This window comes from Amborella trichopoda, chromosome 7 (genome assembly GCF_054954075.1).
Source record: "Amborella trichopoda isolate Santa Cruz 75 chromosome 7, AtrichopodaSantaCruz75HAP2 v2.0, whole genome shotgun sequence".
In the NCBI taxonomy this organism is placed as follows: domain Eukaryota; kingdom Viridiplantae; phylum Streptophyta; class Magnoliopsida; order Amborellales; family Amborellaceae; genus Amborella; species Amborella trichopoda.
Genome location: NC_142342.1, coordinates 6,615,703 through 6,633,572, shown reverse-complemented (window position 1 = coordinate 6,633,572; position 17,870 = coordinate 6,615,703). Strand labels below are relative to the sequence as shown.

Here is a 17,870-nt window from a genome sequence, read left to right as displayed (position 1 = left end):
ATTTTAATAAGAAAACATTTGGATCTTTAGTTTCTTATCATTTTTGGATAGAAACCTACTTGCATCCAAGATAGATGCTTTCCACTTTCTAGACAGCATAAGTAGAAATGCAGTGGAGCCTGCATGAAACAATTTTCTTAAAAATAGTAGATTACAAAATAATGGTATATAAATATCTAAAATTTGTTGAGTAAAATTATAAAACAATTTATAATATTATTATGAGATACATTACAAAATTCAAAATTTCACCCAAAAAAACAACCTCATAGAAATATTTCGAAAACAGTATGGTCGTTTGCAGCGCTTCACTTTCTAAAACGCGGTGGAATCCGTTGCCTCTATTTCCTGGCTGACCCAAAGCGGCATCCCTTGTAAATGAAAAAGCAAGCGCACTGCCTCTTTTCAAAAAGAAAACGGGCATTATAGTCAATTCAGCATACTCCAGGGGTGTTCCCGTCAGAAAAATGTTTCTCTCTCTAGGTTTTCTCTCACCATAAATACTTATCAACATAAAATCCATTCTCTCTAAAAAAAAAAAAAAAACCAGTGGGGAAGAGTAAACCAAGGGCCATATCCAACGCTTCAGATTTCTCTCTCTTCTCGCCCCCTCTCTCTCTCTCTCTCAAACCCTCCTGTCTTTGCTTTATCACCGTATTATTACTGATCTTTCTCGTCTTATGATTGAACCTCTGGTTCTTCTCTCTGTTCTTCGGATCTGAACCCCTTTTCTATCTATTGTTTCTTTCAAACTTAAAGCACTGCAGATCTAGCAACACTACTAGGGTTTTGGTGTAGGATTAGGGTTAGGGTTTTGGTCTCGGAACTGCTGCATGTTTCTGGCACAATATGGCGGCTACTTTCCCAGCTCCAGTATCTGCTGTACAGGTGATGTTTATAAAATCAGGGCTATGATTTTTCTTAATTCTCTCTGTATCATTTATTTTCTTTTTCTTTTTCTTTTTGAATGTGGTAAAAGCTAGACCGGGTTTTTTCTTAGTTCCCTTTTTATCATATATTTTCCTTATTTTCAGAGTTTCTTTTATTCAGGTTGGGACATACTTCGTTGGGCAGTATTACCATGTTCTTCAACAGCAGCCAGATTTTGTTCATCAGTTTTACACAGATGCAAGCACCATGCTTCGCATTGATGGTGACAAAATCGATAGTGCGGCTGCTATGATGGTATTTTTATTCTCTTTCAATTTGGGGTGTCCTTGGTTTCTTGTTTATTAATTTTTTCTTCATTACTTTTGCTCATGAAAATAAATTGTGGGGTTCTTCCTTGGAAATATGGATAGAAAAGGTTGAAATGAAGGTGCTAATCTCTTTTCTTGAGGAAATTTGTTATGAGTTACTGTGGTACACAATGTAGGTTGTTGGGGAGCATGCATTACCGCTAAATGATGTTGTTTACTATTACTATTTATATATCAAGCATGGAAGAATCCATTATATTTTTAGTTATCACAACTACTTACTTGTTTCTTTCCCTCTCCAACAATGTTGTTGTTATTATGTATTTTTACTTCCACACTAGGACTCCTACAAATGTTGCTACTACAACTTGAACTTTTCATTTTGTGGAAATTACAGATGGTTTTCATTGGCTGATGGTTTTCATTGGCTACTGGCTACTGCATAAAAGATTTTAATTCAAGGAATTTTGTGTTAGTCTCCCTCTCTTTTTCTTTTTTGGTATTTAACGATGTCGGATTCAAATATTTTGATGTGGAGAAGTTCTCCAATCATTTTAATGCCAATACATATTTATTTTTAATTGTTTTTTGTCCCAAGAGGCTCTGTTAATTTAGCTGCATGCCTGGCTTTTTCTTTTTTAGATGTATTTATTTGAATGTTTTTTCTCCCTAGAAACTCTTTTAATTTAGCTGCATGCCTGGCTTTCTCTTTTTTAAATGCATTTCTTTGAATTTGGCTGCACATTTAGCCATGGTTGTCCCTCTTTTTCTTTTTCCTTTTTCTTTTTGTCTTTATCTGGTTTTTTGGAGAAATTAATTTCAATCCATGGAATCAAGCAGTTTTGAGTTTGTCTATTATATCCACAAGAAGTGAATGAATTGAGGAAACACAAATATTCATATTTAATAATTTACAACATGTCATTATCATGTTGCCTTTCTCATCTCATTTTCTTTTTCTTATTGATGGTTTACCATATTTCTATATTTCATTGAAATGTATGAGAATGTATGAATTGTTAATGATTAATGGTATTGACAAAATTGTTTTTACAAAGTTGTCCCTTGAAAAGATCTGGTGAGAGGTGGGCCTTCAAGTGTAACCACTACTAATGATGACCATTTGACTCCCTCTTCTGCTAAAGAAGCTGCAAGGGGCCTCAGTTTTGTGCTTTATATGTGCAAATCTAACTTAAAAAATGTGAAACTCTATCAAAAATTTTATCTAACAAGCAGGAGAACCACCAAGAGCATTTTTGTTTCTTTTTTGGCCCATGAGATTGCATTTTATAGGTGCCCATCTACAACTAGGGGACCCTGTTCTGGTTGGCATAACCTGATTCCTGTTAACAAATCCACGATTCTGCCTCAATGGAGTTGCATAGCTCAACATGGGCGGAGTGAGAATTGTGGAGCTCGAATGTGACCTGAATAGAGTTATGTGCCGACCCGTCTTGGGTTGCTATGAAACTAAGCTTTGTTGTGGCATGGGGGTTGAGTACCAAATTGATTGATGTCTTGGTTGCTGGCCATTGCTCCATGCTATCCTGTCATTTCTGGTCCTAGTTAGAGGTTTGAAGTGTTGTAAACTGCTAGTTTGTGGGTTAAGATGTAATAGCTCCTATGTGGGTTGAATTGGATGTAATAGTACAGACCTTATGTGCTAAGAGCTATAACAATCCATCCTATGTGGGTTGAAATGGTCGTTATATATTTTTGTGTGCTGTTGGTGTTGCCACTGTTTTAAAAGGCGGACCGCCCGGTGCCTAGGCGGTTCAAAGGGCCTAAGTGTCTCACCTAAGTCTAGACGGCCAAATTAGGTGGTCTGCTCCTGGGAGGTAGGGCACCTGCCTCAGGGGCGGAAATGACCATTGTTGAGGCCTTTTTTTTTTCTTTTTGGAAATTGTTTTTTTAAAGGTGGGTTTTAGGTTCATTTGAAACCTAAACCTCATTAGTGCTTATTTTACATAGAGATAAACCTTAAAAAAAACTAGATTTTCTGATTTTCATCAATTCGAAGTGTTTCTTAAAGTTATGAGAAATGGATTTAAACATTACCCATTGAGATTAGATTTAGTTTTGGAGTTTTTTTAGGCCTATTAGAGGGTATTTATGTAGATTTTAGCACTAAAAAACATCTCAAAGGTGGAAGTTTGGAGATTGAGCAATCAAAGTGCAAAATTTTATTTTTTAGATTGCTTGTATTATTTTGAGATATCTTTTTCAAGATCTAGTCGAAGTGGTGACCCGGTTTAAAAACGTGGCTTATAACCCGAATCCTTTGGATAAAAATTGCATGAGATGCAATTACTGTGAAAAAGATACAAAAAGGGGCATAAACTGGTTTAAAAAACATCTTGCTGGTATTAGGGGGAATGTTGTCCCTTGTAAAAATGTTCTTGAAATTATCAGAGGGGAGATTAGTCAATATAAAACACAAACAAGAACGAAATCCTTGTCGTTTGAATAGCTCTATTTTTGGTTCCTCTAGAAGAGGTGATTCGGGTTGGAAGTATGGTTATAACTTGAAATCAAAGAATAAAAATTGTATAAGGTGTAATTTTTGTGAAAAAGATACCAATGCGGGTATTAACTGATTTAAGAAACACTTTGCCGGCATTAAAGGTAATGTTGCTTCTTGTAAAAAGTTTCCGGAAGCTATTAGGGATGAGATTAGACAAATTTTAATTTAGTAGAATCATAAAAGGAAGAAAATGAGCCTTGTTCTACAACAATATCCTCTCCATGTTCTTCTAGAAGTGGTGATCCGGGTTGGAAGTATGGTCGTCAATCGTCACCCGAATCCGAATGACAAAAATCGTATTAGGTGTAATTATTGTGGAAAGGGTATTAATGGGGGTATTTATTGGTTCAAGAAACACCTTGCCTTAATGGGAGTGTCGACTTGTGTAAAAATATTTCTGAGGCTATTATGGAGAAGATTATACAATATTTGAGTTCAAGAAGGCACAAAAAGGAAGAAAAGGGTGAAGAGGCACCAAGTAGAGCAGCCAAGACTCCTAGGGCCTTATTTGAACAGAGTAAGAGGGGGGGTAGAAGAAAAGGAGGATGAGGCAGATTCAGAAGAAACAAAGGCATATGAACGTTATGTCGAGGAGGGAGATGACTCTGATGATGATGGCCTCAAATCTGATGCATATGATAAGGCTTACACTACTTATGACGATGATGATGATTGAAGAATGAAGATTCTTTACTCTTGGGGTTGATTGTTGAGTCTTAGATTGTACATATATATTTTTTCTTACTTTCTAGTTTCTAATTTCTAGTTTCTACTATCCAACTCTTGTGTGTATGCTTGTATGGTTCTAGCATTCTATGGAAATATGGATTATGAATTGTCTAAATTCTCCTCACTCACTTATCCACTTATTCTTATTTTTTCTTCTTGAGCGGCCAGGCCTCCACCCCCCCCCGCCTCCCCCGCCTGATGGTTTTTGGAACATGGGGTGTTCATGTGTGACTCATGGCCAAATTGGGTGCGGAATTGCTAGTGTGGAACAACCTGCATGGGCTTAAGGTAGTATATCTGGTGCTAGGTATCACATTGTAGGCCTTGGAAAGGGGATTTGATGCATATACCGATGAACATATAGCCAATGGTAACCCTTGGTGGTTTGGCTATTGTGTGGTCCTTCATTAGAGTTAGAATGCATGGCCTTGCGTATGAGGTGTTGTGGGGGAAAAATGCCTTGTGAATCCATTCACATTGTTGTCATTTTCAATTCTGAAAGGAAGTCAGATGCTGGATTATAAATAATGTATGCTTGATATGGTAAATGTTAAAATTATGATATGTCATTGGTTTAGTTTGTTTTGTGAAGTCAGTTTCATTTAATGTTTGAGAAAGTAAAAGAGTTGTCACATATGAAAAATTAACAAGAATTATTCCACGTATCACACAATTGAAATCAAAATATGCAAGTGAAGATATACTCTGTCCTAACTTTGAAAATAGAGCTAGGTGTTGTCTAGCTAGTTTTTGAGATAAGATAGTTATTTAGTTTAGTGGAAGGGTAGGGGGGAGGACAACATAGTTGTTTCTGGTGGAGTTTTACATGTTACTTAATCCTGAGTTGCAAACAACTAAGTTGCCAATTGTGATGGCAACTTACTAAATGGAAATGGTACACACATATGCATGCATGCATGCATAAGTTTATGCTTATATATATGCACATATGATAATTCATGCATATCCATCTTGCACACACACAAGCTTTTAGTGGTGCGAAGTTTCCTATTTTGTACCGAGATATTTGGATGTAAATTATCCCTACCTTTACCAATAAAAAATTCGGGAAACTATCGTATGGGTCCTTTTTTTCTTGATATTGAAACAGTCTCAAATACTTCAATTTTACAAAGAGGTCCCTTTTTTGTCATTTTTCTTTTATTGGCAAAATCACCCCCAGTTCAACTCTTGAAAGGTCGAACTATTATAAGTTCACATTGGGTGAACAGTGCTTCTCAAATACCAGTTCAACCCATCAAGAGTTGAACCTGATTTTTTTTAAATATAAGTTTACCGAGTAGTTCAACCCTTAGGTTTTAACGATAGTTAATGTTTCATTCAAACAAAACTTAAAAGTTGTTTGTCTCTTTCTCCATAACTTTCTCGATCTAAAGATGGAGGATTGAGAGTCACAGGTTCACAAAGAAGAAGAAGCATTTGAAAGATTTGCTTGCAAGGTTTTCATTACCAAAAGATGAAGTGGAGAAATGACTGGAACTAACCAACAATGGAGCGGGGATTGGAAAATGCATCACCTGGTTCTTAGGTTCCATTTATGAGCCATTTTCATGAGAGAGAAGATCGGCCAAAGACTGGAAACCTTGCAAATGGTTCAGAGATTCAAGCATGAATTGCCCCTTTCCGCCAATCAAAAGGAGTTTGTGAGGTTCTGAAAGAGCTGATCAGATTAGCTAGCAGCCTGATTTTCAAGGTCATCGTACTTTACAACTAGTTCAATCTTTGGTGGCTTAAACTTAGTTTCGTCCATTTTAGGGTTAGGGTTTCTGGTGCTACTTTTGTTGATCCTTTGAGCTTCAAAGCTCAATTTTTTGTGCACTTCAATGCCCTGTCAACCCAAACCAAAAGAGCACATGGCCGTCTTTCTAAGAAAGAAATGGTTTCATATCCATCTTTTGCAGTTCAAGAAACTTTCTCTTGAATTTGTCCAGAAACATTAGAGGTTTACCATGTCTAGGCACCTAAATTTTAGTCGGTTTAGTGGTAAATTACAATAACCTTCCTATAACACCTTAACTAAGGAGACATACCTGCATAGACATCCCAAACCTGAATAATTCATATACTCCTTAGAACAACCCAAAATTCTACACAATATGTCTTGGAGGCCTAAAATTCATACATTTGAGTATTTTTGATACTGCCCCAATAAAACTCAACCACACCATCCCAAAAACTAGACCATCTCAAAGTATAAATAGAATATGCTTTCCAATGGTTCAAGTGTCACTTAAATCCAATAGTTTATATGAAAGATATGGTTTGCATGATCAACAATTCTTGAAAAACATATTGGTCCTTCTGCTCAAGGCACCATGCCCAAGTACGCTCTGCATAGAATTTTTGGGCTTTGAAGATTTTTGAAATATCCCAGGATAGCCTAACCATAGGTTTTCATGCCATATTAAAATTTGAGTTTATCAAAAAATATGGGAAGGGGAGGATTATGCACACTACATTTAGAGGAGCTTTAGGATTTGGATAACTTTCAAATTTATTACAAAAAACAAAGAAGCTAGATCATCCACTACCTCAAGAAAGTAATTCTTGAACTCAATAAATACAGTATGCCACTTTTGGGTGAGAAGAACTCTGAAGCAGAGTTATAAAATCAACCTTAGCATCGTCATAGAAAAACATATTAATATAAACATCAAATAGAGGGAGTTGCTATGGCCAAAAGCCACAACTGAGCTTCTATGATTTACCTCAAGGGGATTTCAAAACTTCACTTTTCTTTATCTGTGTATTGCTCTCCACAACTCACATTTCTCTCTCATACACCTTGTACTAATGAATTGTCAAGCTACCTCTATTTATAGACAATTTTCTACAATTTTCAACGCAACCATTTAATGTCTTCAATCCATTTCTAAAACAATACCATCCCCTTTAAGAACATTCTATTTCTTTTTTAAAGACTCCTACAAGACTCTACAAAATCCAAGAAAACCTTGACTACAAAGACCAATTTTATTAATATTAATGCAGTAATTCATGTATTAGGACAATAATAGTATCGTTTCACTAATTATAATTATGAAAATTATATAGAATTATTAAAATTAGAATTAAGTATTATTAATATATTCAAATAATAAAAATAAAATTATATGAATTTATTATAATTAATTTAAATTTAATATAATAATTTAAATTATTATCATTGACTTTTTTTATAATAATATTAAAATCAACTTTAATAATGTGATAGTAATATTAAAATAATTATGTAAATATAATTAATATCATAGAGTAATGTTATGAATATATTTTACACTTTTCCATTGGAAATTTTAAGCGCTCGCTTAACGCATATCAATATATTCAAGTAGTCTCCCCTTTGCCTTGCTCTACTTGCATACTTTAGAATAAGAAGTAGGATTAAGCTGCTTAATATATCGCTTCCTCGTGCTTCTTTATTCCTTAGATCTTAGAGCCCTTTTGAGGTAAGTCGTAGGAGCTCGATTCAATGTTTATCTCATAGTTGTTGGAAATGCTTGAGATTCCAAATTGTTTAGAAATCGAAATTGCGGAGTCACAATTGGTTGGAAGATTCCTACTTTTGGAATCGATGTCTGTACATGGGGAATTGAGGGAAACGAGATTCATACTTTATAGGAATCGATTTTTGACCCAAATGTAGTCGAGATCGCTACGTACATGGAATCGAGATTTCGACTGCTTTGGAAATCGAGTTTCCAACCTATTTGGAATCAAGTTTCTAACCTTTTTGGAATCAACCCATATGGAATTGAGGTTCCTGGATATATGGACTCGCGATTTGGACATCCTTGGAATCGAGTTTTTGATGTATTTAGTATCAAGATTCATATCAATTTGGAATTGAGATTCATATCAGTTTGGAGTCGAGTTTTGACTCATATGGAAATTGAGATTTGTAACTCTATCATGTCGAGTTTCAACCCATTTTATAATCAAAATTCGTACATCAATGATAACTCGTGCCTTAACAACTTAGAACCTTATCAAGCAAGCGAGAATAGAGGTGTCTAAGACCTAAAAAAGGGTTTGTAGATATGAAGTTAGTGTATTGAGTTATTGACTATTAAGCCTCAGACACAAGGTCAGAAGTAAGGATCAATTGATAGGCACTTGTAGTTCACCTGGGAAGTTGTCTACAAAAGTTACAAATATTATCTCATGTATTTTGAATGTAATCTTGATTTCATTATTATAGTTCAAAATAGGACTTTGTTTGTGCTATGATGTTGTTAATGTTGTAGTCCTATTTTAATGTAAAACTCTTTACGAATTATATTTTAAAAAAGGCAACTGATCCTAGCACTATTACAAATTTGATTCGAGCTAGTACTAGCATCATTAGTACTCATATTAATGCTCCAACGCCCTAGTTCTACCTGCCTTTGTTACCTTCAAAAGACATTAGAATCATAAATGTTGAGTACTTCTCAACTCCAAACATATGCATTTGAAAGTTGATTCGCGTTACAAATGCTGCAACACTACCTTCATCGGATTATAATTTGGAACAACTATAAACAATGGGAAACAATGTTTTCCGATCGGGTTTCCAAATAACTGAAATCCAAATCCATCAATATTTGCAATGAGATTCCACGTTCAAAGAATCACAGTTTTGTGCATCTATGAACATCAATAAATGATTTTATGGAATTAGGTTTTCAAAAATATTTGGATTGAAATTCTATGAAGGTTGAAGCAGGACCCCATATTGATTGAATTGTAGTCTCTTGTGCTTAGGAATCGAGCTACTTGATGTTCTGGATTTTGAAATAAAAAGAAAAATCAAATTGTGATTCAATATATGTGGAATTGGGAATCAACAAATATGGAATCAAGATTAAATAAATGTTGGAGTTGAGATTCTAAAAAGTTGGAAATCGATATTCCATGAATGTTAGATTGACATTTGGAAAAAGTTGGAATCAAGATTCCTAAACTAAGGAATCGAGATTCTTGAATTCAAGGAAATAGGTCCCGTGAAGATTTGTTGTCAGAATCCCCTAATTGGGATTCGGAAGTGGAATCACGACTTGGTCAGAGAGATTCAGTTAACTATGGTTTATCTTATAGTGTATTTCCTTATCATTATATTAAATTTTGTGGCCTCATGTATTTCCTTGAATGTAGGACACTTTGACTGTCTCCATGAAAGTGGTTCTTCATGTGTTTGAGATTTATTTCCTAGGAATGTGGTGTGCGTAACCTTTTTGTTTTCTTGACGAGTATCGAAGTTATCTGAGTCTTAAAGCTCCTCTGAATTTGGTGTGATTGGTCCTCCTCCAATATTTTTTGTATCAACTCAAATTTTAACAGCCTTGACTTCTCCCAGTCCATATTGTTCCTAAAACCTTCCCTAAGCTTCAAAATGACACTTAGGCAATTTGAGCCGAGATTTTCTACACATGAAGCTATGACTTTATGATTCCAAAAATCATAGCCCTGTACCAAGATTGTTTGGCACAGAGCCTTGACTGCCTTCGCCCTTAACCAAGACTTCTCGGGAATGGCTCCCAATCATATCGGACTTCCTTTTATAATATCCTAGAGGATTCTAGGGAAGCCCCACTCCGTTTGGATGCAGTTTTGGCCCTTTGAAGGGAGAACCAAGCAGCCCCAGAAAATCTCAGGAGCCTTGCACTCCCAAAAACCTTGACCTCAACCTCAAAACTCTAGGATCCCTAGAAAACTTTTGGAATTCATGGAATTCATGACTTCCTCAAAATCCTATAAAAAATACCGCAATAACCAATAAGAAAAGCCAAAATTTGACCTCTAAGCCTCCACTTTGGCTTCTAAAACTCCAGAACCACAATCCAAATTCCAAAGAACATCTAGAGGAAAGGAACATAAAATCAGTCAAGGAGGAGACCACTCAATGTCCATTTCGTCTCATATAGGCTCACAGCCATGGGCTACAGGCCTGACTAGGTAGTTTTCTCTATGTTTTCTTCTTTTTGATATTATATTAGCTTGTCTCTTAATTTGTTCTTTTTGATCCTCCAAAATCCTTTCTATTTTTTTTGTTTCCAAAATCTCAGGTCAAGTGTATATTTTGTTTATAAGATTTGAGGGAGAATAGCAAGATCAATACCTGGTTGATGATCTAAAAAGCGAGTAGGCAGAACTGTGCTAAGATCGGCTGATTTAAAACTATAGATTAGTTTTGGTTGGACTAAAACCACCCCCATTGCAGGCTGACTTTCATAAAACCATTTTCTCAATTTCAGACAAATTTGTAGGACCCATTCTGTGGTTGGAGATTGCAAATTTACATATAAACAGAGTGTGATTACCTTTTCATAAGCATTGTTTCTGATGGCTTATATAATCTTTGTTTGTTGGAGGAGTTGCACTCATTATGGTATTTTATTTTTCTTACTTTTTGAAGTTCTCTAGAAGACCTTGCATGATGTTTTTTAACAAGATGCTGTTACATTTAATAATTTATGGGTTCCAGTTTTGTGAAGTATTTAATAATTCATGACTGCTATCTGCTCTTAAGAAAACAAAAAAAACAAAAAATCATGATTGCTAACTCAAGGTTTTTTTTGTTTTTTCATGTTGTCTTGTTGCTTGTGCATGTGGCCTTATTTTCTTTGATATTTGTTTTAAGCTAATAGTTGAATGGAAGGTACAAATGGAATACATTGAAAGATAATCTTTCTCCTCTGTCATTCCTGCCCTGTCCGTAGTTTGTGCTTAATTTATTTTCCTATACTGCTCCAACAAAGTGTTTGGACTGTTTGGTGATCTCTTGCTTAGCATGTGGTTCTAAATTGTGAGCTGTGCAGCTCTATTCCTCTTATTCAATAAGAATCGATAATGGGATTGATATCTACTTATCTTTCGGTGTCACTCTGCTTTAGACTTTCCTGAATTATTTAAACACATCTTAACTGCTAAATACTTTGTGGATGTATATATATTTTTTGCAGCAAATCCATCGTCTTATTATGTCCCTGAATTTTACTGGAATTGAGATAAAAACAGCCCACTCTCTCGATTCTTGGAATGGCGGTGTTCTTGTCATGGTGTCTGGTTCTGTGCACCTGAAGGACTCAAACAGCAGGAGGAAGTTTGTGCAGACATTTTTTCTTGCCCCACAAGAGAAAGGTTACTTTGTGCTGAATGACATTTTTCATTTCCTTGAAGATGATCAGATCCTTCAGTCACCAGCAGCAGCCATGTTGGCACATACCAATTACGATTCCCAGCTCAATGCATCTACTTCTCATCAGGAGCAGGGTATTGCTTTATACACCATGATTTGCTGTTTTTCTTCATTAATTTGTCAAATTCACATAAAAATATGCACATGCAGTAATTTAATGGGCTATAGAATTGCAAAGCACTCAATGCTGCGAATTATGCCTGTGTTTTGTACTCTAAAATGATGGATAATGATTTGGAGGGAGTGGGATCCACCATTGGTTATGTCTGATTTTGGTGGGTATACTTTGTTCTTAATCACCTTCTGTTATGTCATTAGAGCTGGTGACCCTAAATAGGTAATGACTTTCGGTTTTGCATAGTCTATGGAGTTGTGATATTCTTCCCTAGAAATATTCAAATTGCATAAACATTCTCAGGATTAATCATAGTAAATATTGGATCTGGAAGCCTTTAGTTGGCACTTGTTCTGACGACATCGTACCTGGGGCACATGTTTTATTAAAGTTACTATTTCTTTCTGTTATTTTTTTCTCTGAACTACTTTGTTCGTATAACTAGGTAGAGTTGCCTAGTTTCTCTAGTTGACTGGGCATGGCTGAGCAGCTTGGGTGGGCTTTCTAGTGTTCATATGTTCCACTTTGACATCTCATCTTCTTTTTTTTTTTTTTCACATGCTGTGTTTAGCAGTCTCAGATTACATGCTTGCTGGAGATATTCAGGGTAGAGAATATGTTGCTCCTCCATCTCATGTTGAAGAAAACAACCAGATTGATGAGTACAGTCTACCACCTGAGGCACATCAGGTCTCTGAACCGAGTAATGTGGTGGAGGAAACTCCTGTGATTGATGACATTGCCAACTCATTTTCCGAGGCAGTCAGTATTGCAAGGGAGCCGTCTCCAGCACTTCCTGTTGAGGGACCTGTTGGAGAACCCACAAAGCATACTTATGCTTCCATTGTACGTTCCTTGAATTCATTGTTCTCACATTTGTTCCTTCTGTTTGAACTAAAGTTTCTCTTCTCTTGGTTTCTTTGATGTTATACTTTGATCTAAGTTCGTTTCTCTAATACCTTTCTCCTCTCTAGATGTTTTGTGTGTGTGTGTATGTGTGCACGCATACGCCCATGTCTACACTTTAGTATCCTATTACCTAAACTGATAATTCTGGTTCATGTCTATCTAATCTACCTACCGGCCTTTTTTTCTGATTTATTTGTGATATTTTAAGCTGCGAGTTGCAAAAGTGACCTCTGGACCATCAGCTCCCTCAGCGACTATAAGCAGGAATGTCCCTCCGGTTTCAGAGTGGCATCATGTGCCACAGCCTGCTGCTCAGCCATCCTATGTTGCGACTACGGTGGTACCGGAGAAGTACAACCTAGAAGTATCTGAGGATAATAGTGCACCCACAGAGGAGGAAGGTAAATGGAAAAAAAGCTTTCAATTTATTTTGGGTTTTTTTACTTGATAGCTTTATATTTTGAAGGCTGAATGGTGTTTGGGTGGATGTTTCAAATTCGACGTATTTGTCATAGAATAAGCCTTGTCTTGTGCCTTTATTTTGGTGTTGCTATGAGTTTCGTTGTGTTATTTGAGGATACTGTTTATTGTTGAAGTGATTTCCTTCAATCCCCAGGTCTCTTCCATGTGGGGCATACAATTGGTTTTAATGATTTCTCCTGATCTCTTGCTGGACCTATATAGGCTTGAGAGATTAATGAATCTGTAGCCTCTTCTCATCTGTTATTTAGGGGATTGATGCTTATCTCGTATTTCTTGTTCTTGTTCTCAGCTTATCCAGTCCCATTTTTTGTCTGCTGTTTAACTTTTATAGTGTGGATGATCTCTTACCGATATTAATTCATGAAATGCACTGTTACATAAATCTTGTTATTGTAAAGCTGACCTATCAAACCCCACAAATCATCCCTCCCCCCCCCATTCTCTTTTGTAATAGAAAAACGAATGATGCCATCAGATATCTGGTATTTTTGCAAATCCTTTGACCTTTTGGTAGTTCGGTTTGTGCCTTTATAAGAGGGCCATTTATAGTGTGGCCGCTGCTACACCGTAAACCCATTTGGCTGCAATTTGAATCTTCATTTTTTCATGGATTCATGACCCCAAAACACATGCAGTTTGTTCTCCATCACAAGAAAAGAAAGGGATTTGGAGCTCGTAAAAAGCTCCTAATCTGACATCGAATTAGACTTTTCAGATCAAACTTTCAGGTAGTGTTCAAGATGAAGCAATGTTAGGCTTCAAAGCTATTATTGTTCTGAAGATTGATCTTGCAGATTCGGGAAGTGATTATGCAGTTTTATGGGGGCTCATTCATTCAAAAGCCTGGCGTGATGAGCTTCGGCTATTTAATTGTGGGTGTGGCCATGACTACACCATACCATTTACTCTATTAATTGGCTTTATTCTTTCTGGGAAAAAGACTCAAAGCTCTCATTTGGATTTCTGTTTTTGTATGTATATTTGCACCATGAACAAACACGAGTTGGGTTTTGATCTCATCAATGCATTCTCATTACTGTCTCTCCGTTTCTGATTTTTGCTTTTCAAACTGTCAGGAGATGGGCGATCTGTTTATGTGAGGAACCTGCCATCAACTGTTTTAGAGTCTGAAGTGGAGACGGAATTTAAAACCTTTGGTAGAATTAAGCCAGATGGGGTCGTTATTAGGAACCGCAAGGTACGTTGAAATGTCCTTGTCCACAGTTTCTTTTTTTGGTTCTCTTCTTTTGCCGTAACATTACATTGGATCTCATTTAAGAATAGTTGGTTCTCTCTTTGAGCACATGCGATGTTCTTTGCAATGCAGGATATTGGTGTCTGCTATGCCTTTGTTGAATTTGAAGATATCAGTGGTGTTCAAAATGCACTTAAGGTTGGTACATCTTGAGGCTTATATTGTGTTTCTCATCTTTCTTTTCTGTTCTGTTTCCTTTCTGCTGGTATTAATTTGATTCATTCTGGTACAACTGGCTTTGATAAGTGCTTTTTCCTACTGTGTATTCCTTTCGAAGGATAGAGAAACATCTTGGTAAAACGGCTAGCATTTCTTTTGAAGGGGAGAGAGCGATGTTGTGGGGGCAGGGGTTGGGGTTTGAAGACACTTGACAGTCTTTTTCTCTTACTTTATTTTTCTAAAGATATGTGGGGGATGTGAGAAGTCGACCCTCAATTCCAAATTTCTCTCAACCTGTAAAGTATCAGCATTTATGAAAGAAATCAAAAGTATAGCAATCAAAAGAAGGGGATCGTTATGCATTTCTTTGCTGTTGGAACCTGTATTTTGCTATTTCTGCCAAAAAAAAGAAAGGGTGAAATATGTGTGGAAGATTATTAAAAACAATCATGCATACACAGAGGAATCCCCTTTATATAATTTCCACCAAAAAATGCCAACGCCCTCTCAAAGTTCGTTAAATGCCTAACTGATTGCTTGTGTGTTTGTGTAGAGTGAGGCAGGGAGGGGAAGGGGGGGGAAGGGGGGGGGGGGGAAGGTGAGGGGGAGGGGGAGGGGGAGGGGGAGGGGTTGGGGTTTTGGGTGTTAGGGTATGCACCTATTGACATGGGGTATCCTTTAAGCTTCCATGGTAGAGATCTGTTTGGACCTACAATTTCACATGTCGATATGATCTCAACCACCACCATGTTCAGGAATCTGGAAATAATGGATTTTAAGTCCTTGAAATAAGTCTATTTTAAACTTTTGTGTTTGGACTGTTCATTACCTTGGATATTAATTCTTCGCAGATCATCAGATCTGCACTATTTGAGCTGCAAAATCATAGAGCAAAAATGCATTTAGAGTGACTCAGTATGTTTTGCAGATCCTAAATCAATCTTTAACATGGATTTTTAGAAGGGGACCTCAGTTGAATAATACCATATTTGAACTTTTCCCATGTTTACATGGTTGTCTGTATGTATCTATATGCAGTCTGTTATGTTACTACAATGAGCTCTACCTGATTTATCATTCTACTATGAAACAACGCAGGCAACTCCCATTCTGTTTGGTGGCCGGCAAGTGCATGTAGAGGAACGTAGACCAAACAGCAGCAACTCTCGTGGCAGTATGCCCTTCCTCTTTCTCTTATTTCTCTGTAAACTATTGTGGAGGCTCCCATAATTTTACCATCCCTTGTGCTTGATATCCCACCCTTTTTTTTGGGTTGGAATGGCAGAAAATATTGGTGCAAATCGCAAAAATAAGAGTCCAAATGTCAATCCTTTATGGTTCTTTATTCCTAATACTACTACCATTACATTGTCTTTCTCATCTGGCTTCTTGTGCTGGTCTGGATGGAGTAGTCCTGACTGCTACACTGTGGCAATGGGGATTGTACCTTTTCCTTAGGTCCATATCTACATTAACATCTGTTGTTTCAATGATCAGTTATATAATCAATATTATCTAGTATGTAGTGTTGTTAGTAGTTGCAGTAGTGTTGGTTATGGTATAGTCCCCCTTATCTATTTCTATCTAACTTAAAAAAAGAGCATAGCAGTGATGCTGTGATAGTTATGTCTTTGCCCCACATCTAATTTCAAAGGAGAAAATCTAGAAGTTGTATATCTGAAAAAATGCTAGTTGTATATCTGAAGCAAGGAATGCTGTTTTTCTTAACTATGATAATGAAATATGGCCCAAAGAACCTTCTTCGGATGTTCCTTTTTGGTTGTGCTCTCAACTTTGCCTGACAGACTGGTTTCTCTCTCTCTCTCTCTCACACACAGACGTATCATATAATTAATGTTGCTTTTGTTAAACCGTTGTTTGTACCTATGATTAGAATAACTGGCGCTCAAGCACTTGTGTACTTATTTTTTGCGAGAACAGGGAGAGGGAGAGGGAGAGGTGGATACCAAAGTGAAGCCTCCAGAGGTCGTGGCCACTTCAGCTCACGCTCTTTTGGCAGGGCCACCGTTCAAGATGCTGAAAGGGACTACACGAACAGGCCTAGAGGCTCGGGGACAAGGGGTAGTTACGGAAATTTTGATGGGAGCAATGGTTACCATTCTCGTGGAGGCCCTAGGCAAGAGAGGGGATCCATAGGAAACCAAGCATCAAGGAATGGCTATAGCCCATCAGAGGCCATGGCCTGAAAAAAAAGTAAAACACAATGTTAAGAGTGAGAAAGACCCGTCTTTCCCCGCTATCTTAGCATGTTATACTATTTATAAAGTACAGAAAATCATCGTTATTATGGAGTGTCATCTGATTTAATAGCCAAATACCTGTCCTATTTTTCCTTTTTTGGGTTGCACGAGGTTGCACCACTGTTTTTGGTGTGTGGGCATCTTGAGTTTTTTTGTCCTTTATTTTGTCTTGTTTTTCTATTTAAGTAGGGATTGAGAGAGGTTTGTGCCCATGTATGAGTGGAGATTATGTCATGTTTTGTACGGTCACAGAGGACTTGGTTCATTTTTGAATGAGGAAAGGTCTTCTTTGTTAATTGTTGGTTCTTTTAGCTGTGTTTTTTCCTTGAAAATGCTTGTTAATGCAAATGTGACTCTTTGGGATAAAGCTGGGTAGGCTTGTTTGGCTGGTGATTTCTCAGTAAGTGTGATGTATATAGATTTTCACTATATTCTCCATAATTTGATTCAATATCAGATTAGTTGTTTGATATACGAGTGCACGGTTGCTCATACTTCTGATTACAAGAACTGTTGTAAATTGTGAGGATAATTTAATGGGTGGGATTAGTGTCAAAGATGCGGCTTTGCGAGAAACTGATATTCAAAATCTGGTAGAATACGTGTTTCTGGCTTTGGAAATGCATGTTTTACTGTGAAAATTTATTTTCCCCTCTGATTATGAAATTTGGACCTCTAAAAATAGTGCTGATGTCTAATATTGGAATAATGGGAAATTTGAACTTTTTCAAGTGGAGCTTTTAGTATGTCACAACTTACAAGATGCTTGGTGGGCCGTGAATCCCAATCTCTCACAGGCCAGGGCTGGTCCCATCTTAGGTCCTGTTGGGCCAGGCTGGGCGTTAATTTGAGGCCTGCTGGTTTTAGGGGCCGGCCTGGACCTTAATATAACATCTGACGGGTTCTAATTGTATGAAGTTTCTAGTTAAAAACAGTGTAAAGGGGCCAGGTAGGGCCAATGGTTCTTAATTACCGGGCCTGTAACAGTGCTAAGTACAGGCCCTTCAATAGAGCGCGTGGGCCTGCAGTAAAAGC

The 17,870-nt window shown here is 37.0% G+C and overlaps 1 protein-coding gene across 2 annotated transcripts; it reads left to right on the top strand.

The window, feature by feature from the left end:
• The first annotated feature begins 374 nt into the window (after nucleotides 1–374).
• Nucleotides 375–17,131, top strand: LOC18444220 (Nuclear transport factor 2 (NTF2) family protein with RNA binding (RRM-RBD-RNP motifs) domain-containing protein). Of its 2 annotated transcripts, none has more exons than XM_006854396.4 (9): nucleotides 375–888; nucleotides 1,051–1,185; nucleotides 11,418–11,727; nucleotides 12,343–12,614; nucleotides 12,886–13,078; nucleotides 14,237–14,358; nucleotides 14,488–14,553; nucleotides 15,673–15,748; nucleotides 16,516–17,131. In XM_006854396.4, the coding sequence occupies exons 1-9, from the start codon at nucleotides 850–852 to the stop codon at nucleotides 16,779–16,781; spliced, it is 1,479 nt and encodes a 492-aa protein (XP_006854458.1). In that variant the 5' UTR covers nucleotides 375–849; the 3' UTR covers nucleotides 16,782–17,131. The 2 variants fall into 2 exon arrangements, with proteins under 2 accessions (XP_006854458.1, XP_011627063.1); XM_011628761.3 differs by having other exon boundaries at nucleotides 12,340–12,614.
• Nucleotides 17,132–17,870: the final 739 nt, after the last annotated feature.